The sequence below is a fragment of the Neophocaena asiaeorientalis genome, unplaced genomic scaffold, assembly GCF_003031525.2.
Source record: "Neophocaena asiaeorientalis asiaeorientalis breed wild unplaced genomic scaffold, Neophocaena_asiaeorientalis_V1.1 scaffold280, whole genome shotgun sequence".
Lineage (NCBI taxonomy): Eukaryota > Metazoa > Chordata > Mammalia > Artiodactyla > Phocoenidae > Neophocaena > Neophocaena asiaeorientalis.
The window spans coordinates 8,019,117-8,042,434 of record NW_020185321.1 but is presented as its reverse complement, the minus strand read 5'-3'; the positions used below and the strand labels follow the sequence as shown (position 1 = coordinate 8,042,434).

Below are 23,318 nucleotides of genomic sequence, written 5' to 3'. Positions count from 1 at the left end.
CTACACACCATCCTAAGGGGGAGGAAAAGAACAAGAGTGAATCCCGGTGAAATCAAGGAGTACCAGCTTCTGGGCTGTTTGGTGGGATTTACGGTACAAGAGCTTTGTAAATATATATTGTCTATAATAATCTAATGTGAGCAGTCTTTATTCTCTATTTTGTAAAACAAGAATGACACTTTTCAATGGATTTTCATTTGTTTTGATATATAGTTAGTTCACTTGCTGTTTAGAAGCCCTGACAAAAATGCTTAGATTCTGGTACTGCATCTCCTTTTGTCTTGCCCTGGAATTTTCTGCCTCTCTTTTCCTAAATATTTTAAATATAAGGGTGTGTGTTTATGTGTATGTGCGTGTGTGTGTGAAATTCTAATGTGAAAGGCACAAACTGTGGAACATTTTCATATTCTTTACCATTATATGTATCTTAATGGGGTCCACTCACATTTTTATCAGAAAGTATTCCTTTCAGTGGTATATTATTTTTTGTTCTCTTGGCTTTTATCTCAGATATAAACCATGAACACTAATAATGGCCACTGACATACAAATCTTCATGAAAAGTGGTCGAAAATTCAAAACCCAGTATCAAAAAATACCTTGTGAAAATAAAGTAAAATATTTTATTGCTAAAATAAACAAATTAACATATTACCTCTGAGCATTTCTTTGGCATGGAATTTGTCACATAAAACCTACTAAACTCATTAAAGTTTCTGTGCTGCTCTAAGTGATTTTTGGAATTTTTTATTTTTCTCTTACTAGAGCATGAAATTCATTGCATGGCAGAGGGGTCTGTTCACACATTTCTATTCTGATATGCTCCAGTCAAGTTATGTTTTGCTTTCTTCTTGTTACACTAATAATTCATACTGCAATCATTGCTTGAAAGACATGTAGAATTTGAAATCAATACCACTCTAAAAGAAAAAGTCATCATGGGAATTCCCTGGCAGTCCGGTGGTTAGGACTCGCTGCTTTCACTGCTGTTGGCCTGGGTCCAATCCCTGGTCAGGAAACTAAGATCCCACAAGTCATACTGTGTGGCCAAAAAAAAAAAAAAAAGGAAGTCATCAGGGTGAGGAGGTCTTGAGTGGTATAAATGGGGATGTTTTAAGTAATGATTCTTCACTTCTTTCAGCATTCCCATGAATTCCATGAACACCTGTGCTCATGCAAAACCCTATGAACAAACGTTCATAGCAGCTTTATTCATACTAGCCAAAAACTGGAAACAGAGCAACACCCTTCAAAGGGTGAATGGTGAAACAAACTATGCAGTACTACTCAGCAACCAGAAAGGAATGAACTATTGACACTTGCACTACTTGGATGGACTAGAAGTGAACTATACAGTATAAAAAGGCCAGTCCCCAAATGTTACATACTCTGTGATTCCATTTACATGATCTTCTTGAAATAACAAAATTACAGGTTAGGGACTGGAAGACATCATAGCATTTTTATCCATCAACATGTCAGTAAAAGAACCTTTATTTTTATATATAACCATAACTCTGTGAATAACTTTTGTGTGGTAGGCATCTAATTCCTAGAGATTTTGCTTTCTTAATCCATCAGGGTTCATTACCTCAATTCATACATTTATAGAATTATTTCTTATTTTTCTTGACAGATTTTCCTTTTACATCCTTCTTTCCTTTCTTATCTTTTGGAGAATTCCTCCCCTTCTTTTGCAATTTTAGCAGGTCTTCAAATTTCCCAAATCCTTTGCGTACCATTATTCCACGCCACCATGCCTGAATCTGAAAACAAGAAGAGCATCAGCTCGTACTACAGTGGACTGGGAATGGTTACGGCTCTTTGTTCTGGTATGTAGTTTTCAAGATGCGGAGAATGAATGTCACTAGAACTCTGAACCTTATTTTCTCTCTTTCTCACTTGGCCAGTCATCCAGGCAAAGCATTTTTCAAGTATTTGGTGCTTTATGTGCCAAGCACTGTTCTAGACATTTGGGAAACAGCAGTTAAATACCAATGTCACTGACTCTGTGGAACTCACATCCCAGTGAGGGGAATAGACGATAAACAATAAACACATGACTGTATAATTTGCCAGATGGCGGAGGTGACAGTGCACAGCAAGGGGAATGGGTATGCCTGTACCCTGCCTTCCTCTTGTTCCTGGACTACCTGCGCTCCTACCTACAGGCGGCCTTTACCTGTTCTTGAGATCCTATTCCTTCGCACCTACTCAGGAAACCTCTTCTCTAGTAGACTCTTCGAAACTTCCAGTGGCTCCCTGTTTCTCTCAGAATAAAAACTCAAGTCCTGGCCTCTCACCTTCTGAGATGGCCCACACTCTGTCTGTGGAGTGTGTTTCTCCCAAGGTCACTTTCACCTTTTGAGATGGATGGCATTCTCTCTATGGAATGTGTATCTCTCTAAATAAATCCACGTCTTAAACAAAAACAAACAAGCAAAACCCCCCCACCCCCAAAACTCAGGGCCTTGCAATGGCTTACAAAGCCCTATCCGATCTGCCCCTCCCTCCTGATCTCTTAACTGTCTCCCCCTTGCTCACTTGCTCCAGCAATGCAGACACACGCAGGCACTGCTCCAGCTCAGGGCCTTTGCCTTCACTGCTTCCTCTGCCTGGAACACTCTTCCTAATATTCAGATGGTTCACCCCTCCACTTCTTCAAGAATTTGCTTAATTGTCATTGCTATGGACTGAATTGTGTCCCCTGCCCCCGCAATTCATATGTTGAAAAGCCTTAATGACCGATGTGGTGGTATTTGGAGATTGGGCCTTAGAAGGTAAGGAGGTTAGATAAGGTCGTGAGGGTGAGGCTCTCATGATGGAATCAGTGCTCTTATAAGAAGAGACCTCAGAAAGCTTGCTCTTTCTCTGTCATCTGAGGACACGGTGAGAAGGCAGCCGTCTGCAAGGCAGGAAGGGAGCTCTCACCAGAAACTGACCATGCTGGCACCATGGACCATCCCGGACTTCTAGCCTCCAGGACTGTGAGAAAATAAGTTTCTGTTGTTCAAGCCACCCAAGCTATGATATATTGTAATGGTTGCCTGAGCTAAGACAGTCATTTTCCCAATGAGGCCTACCCTGACCATCTCATTAAATTGAAACCCCTATAAATCTAAAAAAAAAGCAAATGAACTTATTTACAAAACAGAAAGAGACTCACAGACTTAGAAAACAAATTTATGGGGCTTCCCTGGTGGCGCAGTGGTTGAGAATCTGCCTGCCAATGCAGGAGACACGCGTTCGAGCCCTGGTCTGGGAAGATCCCACATGCCGTGGAGCAACTGGGCCTGTGAGCCACAACTACTGAGCCTGCACGTCTGGAGCCTGTGCTCCGCAACAAGAGAGGCCGTGACAGTGAGAGACCCACGCACCACGATGAAGAGTGGCCCCCACTTGCCGCAACTGGAGAAAGCCCTCGCACAGAAACGGGGACCTAGCACAGCCATAAATAAATAAAAATAATCCTTTAAAAAAAAAAACAAATTTATGGCTACTGGGGGGAAGGGTGGCAGGGGAGGGATAGACTGGGAGCTTGGGATTGACATGTACACACTACTATATTTAAAATGGATAACCAACAAGGACCTACTGTAGAGCACAGGGAACTCTGCTCAATATTCTGTAATAACCTAAATGGGAAAAGAATTTGAAAAAGAACAGGTACATGTATATGTATAACTGAATCAATTTGCTGTAGACCCGAAACTAACACAACATTGTTAATCAACTATGCTCCAATGTAAAATAAAAATTAAAAAAAAAAAAGCTAACTGAAGTAAGATCAGATGAAAGAACAGAGATTAAATATAGTAAGTGGCTACTTTAGTAGTCCAGTAGCATGGAGCAGCAGTCTGAACTCTGCCAGTTTTTCCTGCCTAAATAAATGTTTGGACCAAAAAAAAAATTTGAAACCCCTATAACACACACTCGCACACACACTACTTCTGGCAATCTCAGTTCCCCTTAGCTTGAGCTTTTTTCCAATACCAATTAATCACTTTCTAACATAGTATACAATTTTATGTTTTATATTTCATGTTCTTATTTCTGTCACACTAGGCTTTAAGCAATATGAGGACAGAAATATTTGTCCATTTTGTTCAGTGAATGTATTTCCAGTGCCTGGTACATAGTAGCAGCTCAGTAAATATTTGTTGAACGAATGAATGAATGAGGCGGGTGGAGGTATGCTGTTTTATATAAGGTGGATGAAGGGCAGATATGTGGATATTTGAGCAGAGGCTGAACTAAGTGAGGGCTGGCCTTGTCCACATCTGGGGAAAGCACCTCTGGGCAGCGGCAGGAGCCAGTGTTAAGGCTCTGAAGCAGGAGCACACATGGGCCTTGAAAAAAACACCAAGGACCCCATTTGTGACTGAAGTAAAGTGAAAATGGGAAGGATGAGATGCAGAGTGGAAACAGCAAATCAGTTAAGGTGGTGATTTTTCAGGGGAACAGTATTGCCCAGGAGGGGGATTCTGGAAATTTATGAGGCTTTTTGTGTGTTAAGATTTAACAGACCTCTATTTTGTGACATGCACCCTGGTCCACAAAGACTTTCCAAGAGTGTGCAGGCTTAGATAGGTTGGAAGCAACTCATTTCCAGAGCTTCAACTTCCATCTGTACCCCTCCCTGAAATGTATCTGCCAAGGAACACAACCGCTGATCCTCTAGTTGTAGCTGCCCCTTCACAACTGCCCCTCTGGCAGCCTCTCATCTACCTGAATCTGACCAGGAGGGTTGCCCTGGACTCCAAAAACCTCTGGGACACCAAAAAAAGAGATAATTAAAAATAGTAAGACTTCCCTGGTGGCACAGTGGTTAAGAATCCACCTGTCAATGCAGGGGACACAGGTTCGAGCCCTGGTCTGGGAAGATCCCACATGCGACGAAGCAACTAAGCCTGTGAGCCACAACTACTGAACCTGTGCTCTAAGCCCGCGAGCCACAACAGCTGAGCCCATGTGCTGCAACTACTGAAGCCTGTGCGCCTAGAGCCTGTGCTCCTCAACAAGAGAAGTCACCGCAATGAGAAGCCCACCTACCGTGACGAAGAGTAGTCCCCGCTCGCCGCAACTAGAGAAAAGCCTGCGCGTAGCAACGAAGACCCAACGCAGCCAAAAATAAATAAATGTATTAAAAAAATAATAATATTGATGTTGGCTCTAAAGACTGGGTAACCAATCCTTTTATAAGTCAGGTGGTTTCCGGCTCTTTGCCTTCAAGAAAAATGAAGTTAATTTGTCAGCTTAGAAAAGCTTAGAAAACTGCTATCTATTTTTTGGGATATATCTGGAAGAAGTTCAAAGATATGTGAGGCCCTGTCACTTAAAACAAAACAATATAGGCAAAATAAAAAAACTTTTTCCATTCTTGTCAACTTAAGAATTTAAACGAGGTTTCTCATCTGTAAAATAAAAAATAGGAATGGAACTGATGCCGAACTTTATCTCATTCTAGCAATAATTAATATTTATGCAAGGATATATAACCTATGTGAAAAAGTCTTTCCAAAACTCCTGTAAGTCAAATAATTAAATATCAAAATTTGTAATAGATTTTATATTGTTTTGGTCAATTTTATACTACTAGTAATTGCACTAAGGCTCAAGGTTAATTCTGAGGGGAAAGTGGAATGGAAATACACGTTCAAGAAGAAAAAGAAATGACATAAAATTTTTGCATGTAAGATAAGAGCTTGTTTAAGTATTTTGTAAATTGATGTTTACTGACATATCAAATCATAATGGTACTTAGATTCCATTGGATACATTTAAAATACTGGTCTAACAACTCTATTTTAAGATGTCAGTATGTAAAATTCACTGGAAAGTAAATCCTTTGCAATGATTTAAACTTAGTGGCAAAACAGGTTAAATATCAATTTTAAAATGTGCAAGAGCATGCATGGCTTTTCAAAATGCTTTTAGGAAGTATCCCCCAAATATTATTTTCATTCTTCCAGTGTAGTCATTCCTGAGTATATACATATTAAAATTAATATTTTAACATAAACTTTTTTCCTCTATGTTGCAGCTCAGGCATTAGTTTGATTTATTAAAATTATGTTTGTGGTAGCTTATATTATCTATGAGTTTAATTTCAGAAGCGTAAAGGAGGTATCACACAATATTTACCGGGAAAGGGAGGATGTTAGGTCTGATATGATTGAGGGCCATTGATAAAGGGTCTTACAGACCAAAGACTAACTCTTATTTCAGGTAAAATGGAGAGTTGTCCACTTCAGCAGAGGCACGGCAAGATCTGACCTAGGTTTTAACAGCGTAGGTCTGACTGTTGAGTGGAAGATGTATCACAGGAGAAACAGGTGAGGAAGTAGGGACACTAGTTGGAGGGCTAATGCAGTCATCTGGGTTTGAGATGATGGGGGTTTGGACCAGTTGAATGAAGAATACTGAATACTGACTGAAGTGGACACGTTCCTGGGCTGTCTGGGATATCCTTATGTTTCCATGGGCTTGGTGGGCAAGGAAGAGAGTGACAAGGCTCTTAGCCCTTTGATGCTAAGTTAGGGGCAGAGCAGAACTCTGGTCTCTAGACCTCTGATCCATAAATGCTTTCATTTCTAATTTTTCAGCCTCCACTTACTGACTTTGTTAACATAAGCTTTTCACTCCAGTGAATAGTCCAACAGTTTTAGATAGTTTGGGAATTTGAAGTTTTGGTTTCTTTTGCCTATTTGTCAGCTTCTCATCTGACACAGAGAAAAGGAACAGAAAAGACAAAAAATGCTAGGATGATGTTAAAAACTCTCTCGCTTAGCCCTGGGGATATAAAAGTAAATAAGAATCTCTATTCTCAAGGTATAGATGTGTAAAGAGCAGCCTCATATATCTATAGTTTAACACTAATCCCACTCCAAGCAACTGTGAATACGTTATACAAAATTTTTGCTGATTTTACCTTTGTTGCCATTGTCTTCATATTTCTTCTTTCTTTAAAGTATGCCCATACAGCCTCAGCACCTTCAGCACACACTAACATTGGGGGTTCTTCCATGGGATTGCCCATCAGTGTCAGAACTTTTAGATTCACTAGACTATCCAAATTCTCTGGAAGATGGGTGATCAAGTTGTCCTCGAGCCGTAATTCTTTCAAAGCTGAAATGATTTTTTTTAAATAATGAATTTGTCTTAAAAACAAGCAAAATTAAAGCATGCATGCTTTAGTCCAATCACTTTGAAATGTTTGTTTCCTCCTATGCCATGTTAACAAAAGACGGCACATTTAATGAGGCAAACCAAGTTCTCTTTTTCATAACAACTCAAAGTTGTTGGAGCCAGTGTAAATCAGTGTTAGAGACAGGAAAATAGTAAATACTAAAAAATGTTGAGAACGTTTCATTCCTCCAGGGATCAAAGAGAGGATAAAAATGCATGGTCAGGAGCATGACTAAGGAGTACCTCATACCCACCCCTCCCGCTAATCTTTGAATTATGTCCTATGGGTATGGGTAGGCAACAGCTTCCACTCATATTCCTTCATCCTCCTTTCATTAAAGAATAAGTCATAGCTTGAAAACACATCTATAAACCTGAAGATTCAGCACATTATGGCAAAGAAAAAGTTTTTATTTCGTTCCAGTAGGATCTCTGCAAAAGCCTGTTCAGTGAATAGATGGATTTACAAATAGTGGTTTAGCCTAGTGGAAAATGTTTGCATGTTCAAATATGAATCATGTATGATTTTTCATGTCAATCATGTAGCTCCAAAAGTCCCCCCTTGCTAATTTCATTACTCTCGGTCAATCCTTTTCCTTTTATTCAAGTGACTTATTGACCTAAAGCAAATTTAATACAGGACCCCCAGCTCCCAATTCTGGCAGACAGTAGGTATTCAGTAAATTCTTGTTCATGGCATAATGACTATATGGATGAATGCTAACTTTCTTAGCAGTTGCTATTTTCTTTTCAATTCTTAATAAACAATCTAATTGCCTTTGTGAGGCTCTTAGCTGTACTAACCTGGCACCTGGCCTTCCCCACACCACTAGGAAGCTCTGCGAGGAGATGATGGGGTAGGTCTAAGCTCTCATCACTGAGATTGATCTTTAGTAGGGCAAAGAAGCCTTCAATCACAGGAAATGCTGGCCGCAAACTCCACTGGGCTGTGGATCTACAAAGATTCCTCACCTTGTGCTTGGCAAATGGCATCTGGAAGTTGCTTAATCAGATTGCAGCGGCAATCAAGAATTTCCAAGTTGGGCATTGATCCCAAGGATACAGGCAGGTACTCGAGATAATTGTTCTCTACATACAGCTCTTTAAGACTCTGAAATAACATGAGAGTATACCATTATGACCCTTACATTGATAAAAGAATTATGGTAACCAGAATCACCTGTGAGTTCCCATGTTCTTTCTTTTTTTTCTTTTAATATTTATTTACTTAGGCTGTTCTGGGTCTTAGTTGCTGCATGTGGACTCCTAGTTTCAGCATGCATGCAGGATCTAGTTCCCCGGCCAGGGATCAAACCTGGGCTCCCTGCATTGGGAGTGCAGAGTCTTACCCACTGGACCACCAGGGAATTCCCTCCATGTTCTTTCAATGGGGATATTATGCATTGGGGTAAAGGGAAAAACACGTTTAAAGAATCATCATCAAAAACTACAATTATTTTTGAGTTAAGCCATCAGTTGCGGTTCTCACGTATGCAGGGAAAAGAGAACATGGGAATCTAGTGTTTATTTGTTTCACGAGAACTTTATGGAAAAACAGTTTGGATCATTTAACTACAAATATCATTTGCTCCCTTTCAACAGCTAATTCTCTGTGGCAGTTGCTACAGAACTGCGATTGTCACAAACATCAATCCAACGTTGCCCAAGTGGATGTAACCAAAATGTACAGAGAATAGGTTAATTATTTTCAGATTCCCTGGGCAAGATTTTAATGTTTGCATTTCACCCTAAGATTTTGGAGAGTGTGGCGTGACATGTACAAGGAGCAAGTTGACGAAAGGAGTTCTGTGAACACAGGGCAAAGGAATAGAGAATTAGGAATAGGTGAGACGTACCTGTTCTGTACATGCCATTGCTCAGTTCCAGGACTGGGAGTTATGTAGTTACACCTACTTTATCATTATTAAAGTGTGGCACCAGGAACATGAAAACAAAATCTTTAAAGTACGCATACATAAAGACACACTGGTACGGCTACTTTGAATGATGTCATCTTGTTGCTTTGCTAGGATTTAGCATAGTGCTGTGGATCCATCTTCAGCATGAACCTGGTGCAATAGTTAAGTACACCATGATATGCAGGGAGGGAAATCAGACTGTCCCATCCAAAATGCAGACTCCCAGCTATGTCATCTGTATGATACCTTAACTTCAAAATAGTATAATTTTCAGGGAATATTTTTTAAAAGTGGAAATTAATTGCAAAGTGGTATGGCTCAGTTTCTGCAAATAAAACGTGCCAAAGCACACGGTAGAAACAAGTATGGCTTGACATATCCAAGAGCAATTACAATAAAGTGTTCTTGGAGTATGGATCCCCGGGGCTGTTCAGGAAGACAGTGGAAGCCTCAAAGTTTAACAGTGACTGCTTGCTGGGAGCTAGGAATCTTGTATGGATGATTCCACATGCAACCTGTGAGAACAACACCATGTCTTCTCAATATCAGCCAATTTAAGGAATCAGGGCATATAATTTTTTGCCTGCTCGTTTGGGGAGGCTCACCTGTAGTTTCCTAATGCATTCTGGCATATGGGTAAGCTTGGCTCCCTGATCTTGGCCAATGTATAATTTCTCTAAACACTTTAAAGAAAGGATTTCTTCTGGAAAGGAAGGAAACTGATTTCCAGTTAGTCCAAGAATCTTCAGTTTTGAAAGTAAACCAAAGTCTGACGGTAACTGGAAGAATTCCAAAAAGATAAGTTTCAGGTCAAGATTATTTTTAACAGTAAGAAAATAAATTGGGCTTTTAGTTCTGAGGCAGAATGTTTAAAAAATAAGTAGAGCAATTTAGCATCTCCTACTGATGAAAAGTTAGCCCATATGTTTGCATATATAGTATTTATACTCATAGATATATAAAGTCTGGAGTTCTACCTTTCCCCCAGCCTCTCTGCTCTTTACTTTTATGCACTGGATAAAATTAGAGCAATTTTTAACCTACTTTATTGCAAATTTTTAAGCTGTAGTGTATCAAATGCTTGACACTACTGACAGAAAGTACTAAGCTTATTAGTGTAATATTGCAACTATAATATTCATAATTAATTGTTATTGGAACTGATCTATTTAGTGACATGACCTCTCACCCTCAAAGGCTTTAGCTCAGCAGTTCTGAAACTTTAGTTAAAATCTCAGTTGGAAGGAAACAATGAATTACAATGATATCTTCTGCCCTCCAGTGAATCCCAAGGCTATCTGTCCTGGTATTAGGCAGGCATTTCACAGACTCCCACTCCCAGACTTTCAGAGTTGGAAGGCCTTAAAAAGGTCTCTCTATTCTAACCCTCTAATATGGTGGTGGAATATGTTCCATAGCTAGCCATCCAGCCCATATTTAAACACCACCTCCTGGGATGAAAAGCTCATTGGCTGAAGACCACTACTTATCAAATTTCCTTCTCCTGTCAAGCCAAAATCTGTGTCACTAAGACATCCACCTATTGGCCTCTTTCTGGCCCTCTGGAACCACATGGAAAAATCTCACTCTTAAAATATGTGACACAATCACCCTATTGATTATGTTACAGAAATACCTATTTTCTTGTAGGAAAAAAGGCCCAACTCTGTGTCTTAATAGCTTCTTAACTCATTTTGAAATATAGTTCCCTGGCAAATCCTTCCTCAGGGTCCCTGCTTCAGCCTTTGGGCTTTCCTCCCACCCATTCCCTAATCTGCCACTCTACTTTTCATGACAATGGTTAATAGGGTTTGGCTCAACCCAATTTCTCTCTAGATGGGTGGAATAGGTAAATAATTAGTGAATAGATTATCTCTAAAGTGGGCTTTCCTTTGACCTACAGGCCAAAGTCTCATACACTTGGAATCTGCCATAAGCCATTTTTCTCTTTATTGTGTTAGTGTGAGGGTTCATTTTCTTAAAAAGTTATAAACTGCTTACAGCTTTACTTATTTATTAACATTAAAAACAGAAAACTCAGAACAAGTCAACCTCCAGAGAAACTGATGTTTAAGCTTTCCTTCTTGGCTATTTCAAAACTCTTCATTAGGCCCTTAGATCCCTTCAATGGGAAGCATCTGCGTTCAATGCAGTCCAAAATAATGGGGAAACAGTTTTCAATCTAACCACTTCATTATAACCTAGTCATTTCACTCTTATTGCTGTTTACTTCGTTCATAGGTTTAGCTTTTCTTTTTCAAAAGCCCACTGAATTTTAAAGATTTTTTTCCCCAGGATATTTAAGATCTAATAATTAATCCCATCACAGTCATATCAAAGTATAGTGTAAGTAAACTTGGATGTACAGAAAACCTGCCGAGCGTCAAATGAGAACAATTATTGCTGACACTATAATTGAGCTGTAGCCATTCTGAGGTTGAATTTTCTCCCTTAATAGTGTGAATGAAAAATGTTACCAGCCAAATCAGTAAAACAAAAGATGTTGCAGCCACCTGACAGTGAGCCCTGAGGGAACTCAGGATGGAGACAAATGGGCTGCCCACTCCCAAGCCCTCAGCCACTGCAGTCACCCTCCACCGTACACCCTGAGGAGACTCAGGACGGCCCTAGATAGCTGAGGTGCATATCAAAGGAATGATTTCAGTGAGCCCAGACTCTTGCATCTTCCCATACACAGAAATGCGCTAAATTCCTTAACTTGAGAATTTGGTTTTCTTTAATTAACAGTAATCTTTTGAAGTTCCAACTACCTAGTCTTTGTTGCAAAAAGTCCTATATATCCCGGCTCCTCCCTTCCCTCTGTGGAGCAGACCCTCTGAGCTATCTGAGAGGCTGCATCCCCCGCTTAAGTCCTCAGTTTTGTCCACCAAATAAAACATAATTCTCAACTTTCAGGTTGTCTGTCTTCTTTCAGTCAACAATAGAAATGTACCATACAAATAAAATCCATCTAGATACACACTGAAAGTTAGCTATTTTTGCCTCCATCTAGGCAAGAAAAAGCAACTGGCCAGGCTTCTAGTGCCAGAAGCCCATGAGGCAAATTTTGGGGTGTGATAAGGCGTTGGCTTAAAGGCAACGTGTCATTATGGAGAGAAATGCATTGGGAGGTTGCTGGAGGCATAATAGGAAATTGAAAAAGGAAGACAAAAGCCGCAGAAATACCATCATAAGAACTGAAGAATAATAAGCACTGGTACATAGAGATTTTCATGTTCAACATAATAACATTGAACGTGTTCACATTTCGGTGCAGTTTGACTTGCAGTAAAACTTGGTGTTGGGTGAGGCTAATCTTTGTTAAGGAGCCATCTGTGTGTGATTCCCTCCTCCACCCTGATTTCTTAAAATATCTCACAGGAAAGGGTTAGGTATCACTCATGACTCAATAGGATTTAAGTGAACTTCCCAAGGGCGCTTTATATTTTGAGCCTTTCACTCCCAACTGTGGAATGACAGACTTTGTTCACTATAAAAGGAATTTCTTACATGAGCTGCAGAAGAATTGGGAGCCGGGCAGAGGGCTTCTCATAGAACCTCTAAAATCCTCCAAGGTGGGCTGCTACCTAAGTAGAGATTGAGTCCTAGATTCTCTTCCTAAATCTTAAAGTCATCATCAAAATATTTACTTCCTGAAAGGCAGTTTTGAAACTCTCTAGCAATGAGGAAAACCAAAACAAAACAAAACAAAACAAAACCCAAAGTTCTAGAAATTGAAAGTCGAGTAAAAGATTAAAAAAGAACAAAAAACAACTTTAAGGCTAGGACTTTTATAATGTGTGAAGTACATGAGAGTGGTGTTCACGGCTAGGAAAAACAGACCTAATATTTGGTTACTGTTGTTGATTTCCAAACCTCCCTTTCTCTCTCTCTACAGTTGTCTTTTGCTTTTAACAGAACTCTGTTCTTTTAAATTTTCAAATATGAAAAAGAAAAGATATATTCAATATCTTGTAATAACCTATAATGGAAAAGAATCTGAAAAAGAAACATATATATACACAACTGAATCACTTTGCTGTACACCTGAAACTAACACAACATTGTAAATCAACTATATTTCAATAAAAACATAAAATTAAAAAAAAGCATCTGTACCCGCCGTCCAAACCTTTCGTTAATGACAAAATGAACTACTGCAAATTGAGTTCTTGGGGCTTCCCTGGTGGCGCAGTGGTTGAGAGTCCACCTGCCGATGCAGGGGACGCGGGTTCGTGCCCCGATCCGGGAAGATCCCACATGCCGCGGAGCGGCTGGGCCCGTGAGCCATGGCCGCTGAGCCTGCGCGTCCAGAGCCTGTGCTCCGCAACGGGAGAGGCCACAACAGCGAGAGGCCCGCGTACCGCAAAAAAAAAAAAAAAAACAAATTGAGTTATGATCCCATCCTCATTTCCTTGACTTCCTCCCTCTTCCAAGAGGCAGCCGTTATTAGGAATTTTGTGAGTTTTTTTTCCCAGTACCTATTTTTATACTTTTATTACATATAAAAATATCCATAAAATGTGTTGTGTGTATGTAGTTTTGTGTGATTAAAGATTTATATGTGATATAATATTCTGCCATTCGGTGTTTCACTTTTTAATAAACATCACACTTTTGAGATCTACCCATATTGGCACGTATAACTCCAGTTCACTTAAATTATTGTGTAGTATTCCATTTTACAAATATACCGCAATTTACTTGCGAATTCCTCTACCAACTGACATTCAGATTATCTCCCGTACGTCATGATTATCAGCAATGTCACCATGAACGTTTTTGAACACACCACCCTGCACACATGTGGGAGAGTTTCTCTAGGGACAAACTGATTTTGCAATTTCCCGTGAATGGAACATTAAAGCCTAAGGCTGTATGTGTCGGAGAACTCTGCTGTTTCAGGAAACCCCGTTAGGAGGTAGTCTTGTTAAGAACATGAACCCTGCAACCCAGTGCTGTGGGTTGGCATCCTGACTCTCTCATGTACAGGTGTGTGGCCTTGACAAGTTAGTTAAGCTCCCCATGCCTCATTTTCCTCATAGATCATTGAGGATAAAGCACCCACATCGAAAAGTTATTGTGAGGATTAAATGGGATAATATCAATACATGTAAAACATTTAGCCCAGTGACCTGCACGTACATATTGTAAGTAAACATCAGCTACCATTTATGATCACTATTGCTATTCGCGGGGGGGGGAAGTAACATAAATGGTGACCCTGTTGGATATATCTGTTAACCCCGGATTTTCACTCATAAACTCAGTTCGAATTTCCTGATGTTTCGACACAGAACTACACCAGCTTAGGGCCGGAAGGGCCCTTGGTGGGAGCATAGCCACAGCCAGGAAGGGGATCGTTACCTGGCGTATTTTATTATCATCCAGCGCCAGGATTTCCAGGTTCTGCAGCTCACAGATCTGCAATGGACAGCGTTCCAGATAGTTCTGGCTGAGATCGAGGAAGCGCAGGTTAACCAGGCGTCGAAAGGGGCGGCGCAGCACCCGCAGGCCGGTGTTGTGCAGGTAGAGCAGGTGCAGCGAGGTCCACCTGTAAAGGACGTGCGGCACCTTCTCTAGGCGGTTCCCGCTCAGCCCAATCTCCGTCACCTGCGAGAGCTCGGCCAGGGTGTGCGGGATGGAGTGGAGGTGATTGTGGGATAAATCCAGCACCGACAGCTTGGAGCACTGGCACAGCGACTCCGGGAGAGCAGGCAGGCTGTTGTAGGCCACGTAGAGCTTCTTCAGCTTCGTCAGGTTCCCAATCTCTTCTGGGATGACACTTAGCTTGTTCTCATCCAGGTCGATGATCTCCAGGTTGAAGAGACCACACAGCTCCAGAGGGAAAACTTCAAATTGGTTTTGCTTCAGGTGGATCTCCCTCAGTTTGGTCTGGTTCACTATTTCCTTGGGCAGAGATTTCAGGTGGTTTCCCGCCAGTCCGAGCAGCTCGAGGTGGTGAAGGTGTTTACAGACGAGGACGGGGATCTCCGCCAGGTCCGTGCGGTAGAGGCGGAGCTCACGCAACTTGCGGATGCCGCCGAGGACCCGAAGGGACGAGGCCAGGAGCGGGTTGTCGCTCAGGTCCAGGCCCTCCAAGTTGCTCAGCTTCCCCAGCTCGGGGCACAGATTCTTCAGGTTGTTCTTGTTCAGGTAGAGGATCCTGACATTCCTTAAATGCTGAATATCCTTGGGGATTTCTGCAATCTGGTTGTTTTCCAGATGCACTTCCTCTAATTCTCGTAAGCCTAAAATCTCCGCTGGAATGGTAAGCAAGCTCTGATTAGAAGCGTCAATGAAAAAGGTTCTATCAGATACCTGTTGTGGATCATTTTTCTGATGAATTCTAGATGAATGTTCTGATTTTGTGCTGTCATTTGACATTATTCTGATGGAAAGTTCAAATATTCAAAATCTGAAATATTGTGAAAAGAAACAAAAAATATATCAGTTTACTTGCCACCAGATTTGGTATCCTTAAGAGAAATAAAATATAGTTGATTGAGTGCTCACTACGACACAACATAAAATGTAGGCTTTTGTGTCATGTTGGGAGAATACCCCTCTTTCTCCTAACAGGTTGACTTATATTTTAAAAGAAGGATTGTCTAATTTCAATTTTTAGAAATGCCTCTTTTGATTCTATTTTCAGGTTGGATGTGGAAGGTTGCAAAAGATCATTGATCTTACCATAAACACCAAGAAAACATTAGGAAAAAAACAGTACTTTAAAATACTGCATTTTGGGGAGTTCCCTGGTGGCTTAGTGGTTAGGATTCTGGGCTTTCACTGCCGTGACCTGGGTTCAGTCCCTGCTCAGGGAACTGAGATCCCGCAAGCTGCGTGGCCAAAAAACGAAACAAAAATTGCATTTTTCCTTAAATCCCCCAGAGAATTGTGGAGGTAAAGAAGGCCAGTAGAGGGCTTCCCTGGTGGCGCAGTGGTTGACAGTCCACCTGCTAATGCAGGGGACACAGGTTCGTGCCCCGGTCCAGGAAGATCCCACATGCCGCGGAGCAGCTGGGCCCGTGAGCCATGGCCGCTGAGCCTGTGCGTCCGGAGCCTGTGCGTCCGGAGCCTGTGCTCCGCAACGGGAGAGGCCACGACAGTGAGAGGCCCGCGTACCCCCCCACCAAAAAAAAAATCCAGAAAGTTTCACAAAGCAAAACTTGAATTTTCCGTGCCCTGGCAACTATTTCATAGCTTTTACATGGTATTTACAGCTGTTTATATAGCATTTACATTGTATTAGGTATTATACGTGGTCTAGGGGTGATTTAAAGGATGCAAGGAGGACGTGCATTGGTTATATGCAAATACTATGTTGTTTTATATAAGGGACTTGAGCATCCACGGATATTGGGATCCCAGTGGGTCCTGGAACTAATCCCTTAGGACACCGAGGGATGACAAGGAACAATGACATCCTCACATATTTTCTTTGGTTCTGACTTCTAGAAAGCTCAGATTCGAGTTAGACCTCTACTCCGAGTTCTAGACACATAAGCACCCAGTGAATCCACTCAGCATCCCTCTCCCTTGCTCCCCTACCCCCCAATCAGGGAGGGTTTTTTTTTTTCCCAAACTACATCCCTCCTCCATACCTGGAAATCACTGGGGGTGATGAGAAAGGTACTAACGAAAATGAGCTGTACATGTGGTGTCTATTTGACCGTCCTATTTGATATGCATTTTGACATTGCAGGCTGTCATTCTGTGTAAATACTGTTTTGTTTTGCTAAGGCAGATGGGGAGAACAGTGCTGTAGGTGCTGTTTGCCTGGTTAAAGCAGCTCTTTCCTGTTTATTCTGTTCTGACCCTGTTTGTTAGTCACTCTCTAGAACAAAAGTCTAATTCTGCCCTTCTTGCTCCTTTGGAAGAGTATTCTTCCCTTCCCCTGGAGCAGCAATTAATTAATCCTCAACCTCTCTTTCCCCTATTTTCTTAACTCAAAATACTTTAAGGGAGGAATAGGGAAGGGCGGGTGCTGAGTTGCACCTACACTCACACTTGAGTATTTCAGGCTACCTCTCAACTTTGTTGGTAGCACGTGGGGTAAATGAAAATATAATTGTCTTTTCTATCATCATCATCTGTAATCTGAAGAAATACAAGTGATGCTTAAAATCTGTGGGTGATGCTTAAAAATCTCTTGACACACAGGGTTTCGAGAGACCTCTGCCTTGCCTGGCACAATTTCTTGGCAGTGGAGCGGTGGTCTGGAATTGGCTGGTGGGGTAGTGGGAAGGAGAGAGGACTCAGACATTTTGTTTTTCACCTTTGAACTGTCTTCCTAACTGGCCTGTTTTTACCTTGAGGATCTTCCTTACACCTTTGCTCAGGCCAAGGAGTCTCTGACTGGCTCCAGAGTCCTCTACAGCAGGGGTCCCCAACCCCCGGGCCATGGACCAGTACCCGTCCGCAGCCTGTTAGGAACCGGGCGGTACAGCAGGAGATGAGTGGCAGTGAGTGAGCGAAGCTTCATCTGCCCTCCCCATCGCTCACGTTACCGCCTGAACCATCCCCCGCCCCTTTCACCCCGCCCATACCTCCCCCCCACAACCCCCGTCTGTGGAAAAATTGTCTTCCACGAAACCGGTCCCTGGTGCCAAAAAGGTTGGGGACCGCTGCTCTACAGGGGCCTTCCACTTCTCTTCGATCTATGGTAACCCCAAATAGAGGGCCTTCCTTCCATCCTTCCTTTTTTTCTCTCCCCCAGGCCCAAGTACCAAATCCTGAACATGTTACCCTGTAACTATCGCTGGGTTCTGTCTCCTCATTCCCCAAAGTCCAGTCTTAGCTGATGCTTTACGATCTCTCCTGAGCTGCTTCATACTGCATCTCCCCTAGGTCGTGTCAAATCCATCCTCCATCAGCTGTTCCCCATTTGAGAGCTCCCAGCGCCCTGCCCCATAACAGCTCTGCTTCTCAGAGGATGCACAGGACTCCACGTGGATCTGGCCTCGCTTGCCACACAGCTCCCCCTTCGCCCCCAATACACAGTCTGGGCTCATCTGGGCAGCCCCAAGAACCTGCACATCTCCAGAAACGCACAAAGCAGTTTTGCCCTCTGGCAGGTTCACCCCGGCCAGTCAGAATGATACCTCTTCCAAGAAGCCCTCCCTGATGCCCCCACCCCTCCACAAGACTGATCGACAAGCCCCTTTATGCTCCCTTACCTCCGCGCCCTATCTGTGCTAGTGCCACTCTGTGCTTTTGCGCCTGGCCTCCGCAGGTATGTGCACACTTTGGGGAAAGGACTGTGTCATAATCGTCTTTGTATCCCCGGGCCCTAGCCCATCAGCTAGGCCCCCTAAACCTCGAGAACTTCTCCCTGCAAAGGAGCCAGGGTGCCCAAGGAGCCTCCATAGCATCGGCGGTCACTGCCCGCCCAATCAGGCCTCAGGGACCAAGGGAGTAATGGCGAAGGTCGCCACAGCCGGCTGGTTCCGGCGCTCAGGGTCGCGCGGTGGATCTGCTCCCGGCGCAGATCGTTGGCTGCCTGAGGCGGCTGGCGCACGCGCGCGGTCGTCATGACAACGCCGCTGCTGCGGCCCGCGGGAAGCAGAGAGCATGCAGCGCAGCCCGCAGGAGGCCAGGCCTGAGTCCCGGACCCCACCTTCCGACCCATCTACGACCCGTACTCCGGCGTGGGCTGCAGCCGACAGGAGCGGTAAGAAATAGACGGTCCTTTGGCGCCGGCCTGGCCTGGACGAAACGCGCGAGGGCCGTCGGGGCCAGGCCCATTCCTTCGAGCAGACTTAGGGCCAGAGGTGGTCCGGCGGGAGGGTGCCCCTGGGAACCCCAGCTGTGGCCGGAACTTCGGGGCGCCCCCAAACGCAGGCGGGAGCGGAGCCCCAAGTTCCCGCAGCGGGTACGCTGTTCGCGCGGTGGGTTGTCCTGAAGTACTAAAGTGTGTGTGTCGCTTTGCTCTTACCGTCTTTGAGAAGGTTGTCTGGATATACTTCTTGGGCCCCTTTTTGTGCAGTCTCCAGAGAGCAAGGCCCAGGTGGGCCAGAGGGTCTGGAAACCGCTCTTTGCACCTCTACGCCAGCTCGGTTTTAAGTATTTCTGCACCCATGAATTATCCGGTAGCAAGTTAGGTATAGTGTGAACGCCCTCTCCCTCCGCCATTTCCATTTTGGACACTTGTTGTAGATATGGAATTGTGCCAGAAGCCTTCGTATTCCTCAAAGCACCATGAGATGAGCATTGATATACTCTGCTTTTAGCATAAGAGGAAATTTAAGATCGAAGAATTTAAGTAACTTGTTCAGCGTCACACAGACGTTCTGGATAGGCACCCAAGTATGACACCCTCAACCCTTGGATTTCCCAGTACTTGGCTGTTCCAGTATAGGAGGGCATTGGGAACCACCTCCAAAATGAGCCCTTAACTAGAATTTTTTAAACAGGCTGTTAAGTAAAAATTATTTGGAATTCAAGACTCCGGTGTGGATTAAAAATGAAATCTAGGTTAGAGTCTTGACGTTTTGTGTAATTGGTTATTCCTAGGTTTTGCTTTACACTTTGCAGACTGGTTTATTATTTTCTCCTAATATGAATACACTATAGGAAATAAATTATTGGTGCCATAGAATCCTGACATACAATACTTAGGTGAATTTTAAATAGAAGAGAGAGTAGCAGAAAGATATAGCTGAAGCTTTAAAATAATCTACATCCATGGCCAGGTAATTAAATACAAATATTCTTGTAAATTTCTTTAGCTATATTTAGCTTGTTATCTAAGATTCCCTCATGTCTTCACAAAAACATGACCTGTAAGTCTGTCTGTCTGCATGTCCTGCATACGGTTGTGCCAGCTGAGGGCAGGCAGAATGAACGTCAGAGAAATTCTCAGGACAATCCTCTCTTCTCTTTGATGATGTACTTAAGATCGTTTAAAAATCAAAATGGAGTAACTGTGGTACGGGCATGCAAAATGGAGCCAAGTGGCCATTGTGGATATGATTTCAGATGCATTCCTTCATCACTGAGAACTTGAATTTTCTTTACACTGTATCAGACTCAAGGACACTACCAGCTGTTTTCAAAACAGAATCTGCTAGCAGCTGCTAGTTGCAACCTTGTAGTTTCAAATTACCCCCACCTTTGCAATTTTGTAATTGTTTCAGACTCCTAACCAGTCCTTGCTTACCAAGCACCCTTACTTCTTGCCAGCTCCAATCCTAATTCTTGACAAACAGTTTATGTAACCTTGTGGGGTTTTTGCATTTATAAGCCCCCACCATTTTGTAGTCTGGTGGAACACAGTTCAAGTGCTTCTTGGATCTGTGTCTCCTGGGTTGCAGTCCTAACAAACCCCAAATAAACACGTCTTTATTTCAATCAGGTCTCTATTTCTGAAATTTTGTTTAACATTTTTAATACCGAGGAAAGTAGTAGCCAGAAGAGAGGAAAGAAACCCGGTGGGAGCCCAGCTCCAGGAAGTAAATCCGTTTGAGATCTACTTGCTTTGTTTTCTGTTGAGGACGCTAAACTAGCATTTTTTGGATTGCATTCCATGTTAACCATGGTCACGAAAGTCCTAAGTCTGGGAGCACTTTTAACCTCCCTCCCTGCCAGGCTCAACAATCTGAGGAATCTTTGAGCACCTGAGAGTTTTAAATGTCCTGAGAAGTGTTGTAGATAGGAATCTGTTTAGCATTGTTCATCATTTCCCAAACTTATTTGACAGTAAAACCTATTCTATTTGGAGCATCTTGTAGATTAGTATTCCACAAAACACAATTTGGGAAACATTGTGCTAAAGTATTATTTAAATACATGAAAATTTCCTAAAGTAAGTGAAAGATTTCTTTAAAAAATTTTTTTTAATTGTAGTTGATTTACAATGTTGTGTTAGTTTCAGGTGTACAGCACAGTGATTCAGTTATACATACGTATATATAAGTATATTCTTCTTCACATTCTTTTCCATTATAGGCTATTACAAGATACTGAATATAGTTCCCTGTGCTATATAGTAGGTCCTTGTTGTTTATCTATTTTATATCTGGTAAGTGAAAGATTTCTTATGTACAACTATCCACAAGACAGAAATTATGCTGATATTAAAAAATTTTCAGAGAATATCTAATGATATGGGAAAGCTGCTCACAATGTTAACTTAAGAAAAAAAGGATATAGAAAAAGATAAATAATAGGGAAGAAATAGCCCCAGACCTCAGTTGTGGTGGTTCTTTGGTAGTGGGATTGCTGATGAATGTTTCTTTTCTTTTCTTTTTTTCTTTATTTTCTTTTTGATATTGAAATTTCCAAGTTATCTGAAATAGTGTGCGTTAAATTTATTTATTTATTTATTTGGGCTGCATTGCAGTGCAGTGAAAGCACAGAGTCCTAACTACTGGACCACCAGGGAAGTCCCCTAAATTTATTTTTTTTAAGTTTATTTTAAAAAACTACAAGGAAAGTTTATTTGCTTGCACTTGTAATATGATGTTCCTCATCTTAAATCTTGTTTTGCATATTTGTTTAGCAAACTCTTTAGTTCATATAGTGCAGAAATCCACTCAGCAAATAAGATCTTTGAGATGTAGAGACTTAGAGAAGCTGGATCCTAAAGACCTCAGGCTGATTGAGTAGTGATATCTCTGGGCATGGACTCTTAAAGAGACATACCCAAAAGGTAGGACAGAAAATACAGACAGTGGTGTGTGCTTCTAAGAAAAGTGTCAGCATACCTTCTACCCAAGAAGGCCTGGGCCTCAAAAAGGTTGCTTTTAAAGTAATAGCGAAGGGGAGGGGGGAGGGATAAATTGGAAGACTGGGATTGATATATACACATTACTGTATATAAAATGGATAACTAATAAGGACCTACTGTATAGCACAGGGAACTCTACTCAATACTCTGTAATGACCTATATGGGAAAAGAATCTTAAAAAGAGTGGATATATGTATATGTATAACTGATTCACTTTGCTGTACACCTGAAACCAACACAACATTGTAAATCAACTATACTCCAATAAAAAATTTTTTTAAAGTAATATCAAAAATAATAAGACCATTAAGGAAAAGTGCAGGTATAACAGAGGAACAAGTTCTTAACTCCTGTTTTGTTTCTGTCTTCCTTACTAAGGACTGGACAGGGAAAATCACCTTTAGAAAGAGGAAATGGAAGGCCTGGGTAGGTGAAGTGCTTCTGTGAGCTAGGCCTCAACTTGGTGTTAGGAAGCACAGACAGAGCTGTATTCAGATGCCATCAATGTGCATTGTATAGAGGGTCTCCAAGAAGCCTATTGGACTCGGTGATTTTTCAGATCCCTTTTGAGTTTAGACTCTGTGATAGAATTGTCTTTGTTTGAAGCCATGATAAGCAACCTTGAGTCACCCTAACCCATTATAGCAGAGTAGGAAGAGACTTTGGAGTCAGTATGATTCTGTACTCTGCCCTTATTTATCTGTATGATTTTAGGCAAAATACGTAATTTCTCTGGACATCATTTTCCTCAGCTGCCAGGCCTGTTACATAATAGAGGTTAGTTCTCCCTTTGTGTCACTTCGAAGTTAGTGTCTGCCCACCCTCAGTGGGTACTTCTATGGCCCTAGTTCTCCAAACAGCATTTTTCTTTTCTCCCATTCCTTCTTATTTTTCTTCCCTTTCTGTATTCTTAACGTCATCTCCTTTTCTTCACCCTGCCCTCAACTCTATACGCACACATTTGTATCTTTGAAAGAAGTCTAATTTTTTTTTGGCAGGGGGGAAGCTCCTGGGATAATGTATGTGTGATGAAGGGTAACGCATTTATTTTTCAGAAGCTGCAGAACCTGTTGGCGGTCTACAGGAATATTATTATGAGCTATGTATGGAAAAGTCCCAGGAAATTAAACCTTTTATATTGCATATACTCCAAGAAGTGGATGAAGAAATTGAAAAGGGGTAAGGAAGACAAATACTTGATTATATCAGTAACATTCACTGATATTCATCTGTGTGAAAATACTGGAACACTGAGTGATTTGAAAGCCATTTGCAAATGCTTGATAAAGTGGACATACTTTTTGATTCAGCACAGATGATTGACATAGTTAGGTCTTGGAGGTAGTGGAGTTTACTGAGTTCCAGATTTGTCCTTAACTCCTGTGAGCTGGGTTTACTTATGCAAATCACTGAAGTCTTCAATGTCATTATCTGTCAAGTGGGAATACTTTGGTTTTCTTGTGGTTGAGAAATTAAA

At 42.0% G+C, this 23,318-nt stretch overlaps 2 protein-coding genes across 6 annotated transcripts in view; one reads left to right on the top strand and one right to left on the bottom strand.

The window, feature by feature from the left end:
* On the bottom strand, window positions 1–15,494 carry LRRIQ4 (leucine rich repeats and IQ motif containing 4). The gene is made up of 6 exons (XM_024734136.1): window positions 14,475–15,494; window positions 9,713–9,886; window positions 8,161–8,299; window positions 6,932–7,128; window positions 1,644–1,766; window positions 1–12 (listed from the first exon to the last, which is right to left on the bottom strand). The coding sequence occupies exons 1-6, from the start codon at window positions 15,492–15,494 to the stop codon at window positions 1–3; spliced, it is 1,665 nt and encodes a 554-aa protein (XP_024589904.1).
* Window positions 15,495–18,680: 3,186 nt separating this feature from the next.
* Window positions 18,681–23,318, top strand: part of LRRC34 (leucine rich repeat containing 34) — a 38,203-nt gene continuing 33,565 nt past the window's right edge. For 4 of the 5 annotated variants that reach the window (XM_024733774.1, XM_024733775.1, XM_024733777.1 and 1 more), the window contains exons 1-3: window positions 18,681–18,783; window positions 22,556–22,618; window positions 22,897–23,020. In XM_024733774.1, the coding sequence (XP_024589542.1) occupies window positions 18,684–18,783; window positions 22,556–22,618; window positions 22,897–23,020 (287 nt within the window). In that variant the 5' untranslated portion in view covers window positions 18,681–18,683. The remainder of the gene's footprint in view (window positions 18,784–22,555; window positions 22,619–22,896; window positions 23,021–23,318) is intronic. The other variant, XM_024733773.1, reaches the window with a different exon arrangement.

Excerpts from the sequence above, each read along its gene's own strand:
- LRRIQ4 (XM_024734136.1), bottom strand. The coding sequence starts at position 15,494 with ATGTCAAATGACAGCACAAAATCAGAACATTCATCTAGAATTCATCAG. Across the intron at positions 9,887-14,474 it reads ATGATAATAAAATACGCCAG|TTACCGTCAGACTTTGGTTT; the intron begins GTAACGATCCCC and ends GAATTCTTCCAG. Across the intron at positions 1,767-6,931 it reads TGAAGACAATGGCAACAAAG|ATTCAGGCATGGTGGCGTGG; the intron begins GTAAAATCAGCA and ends TCTTGTTTTCAG.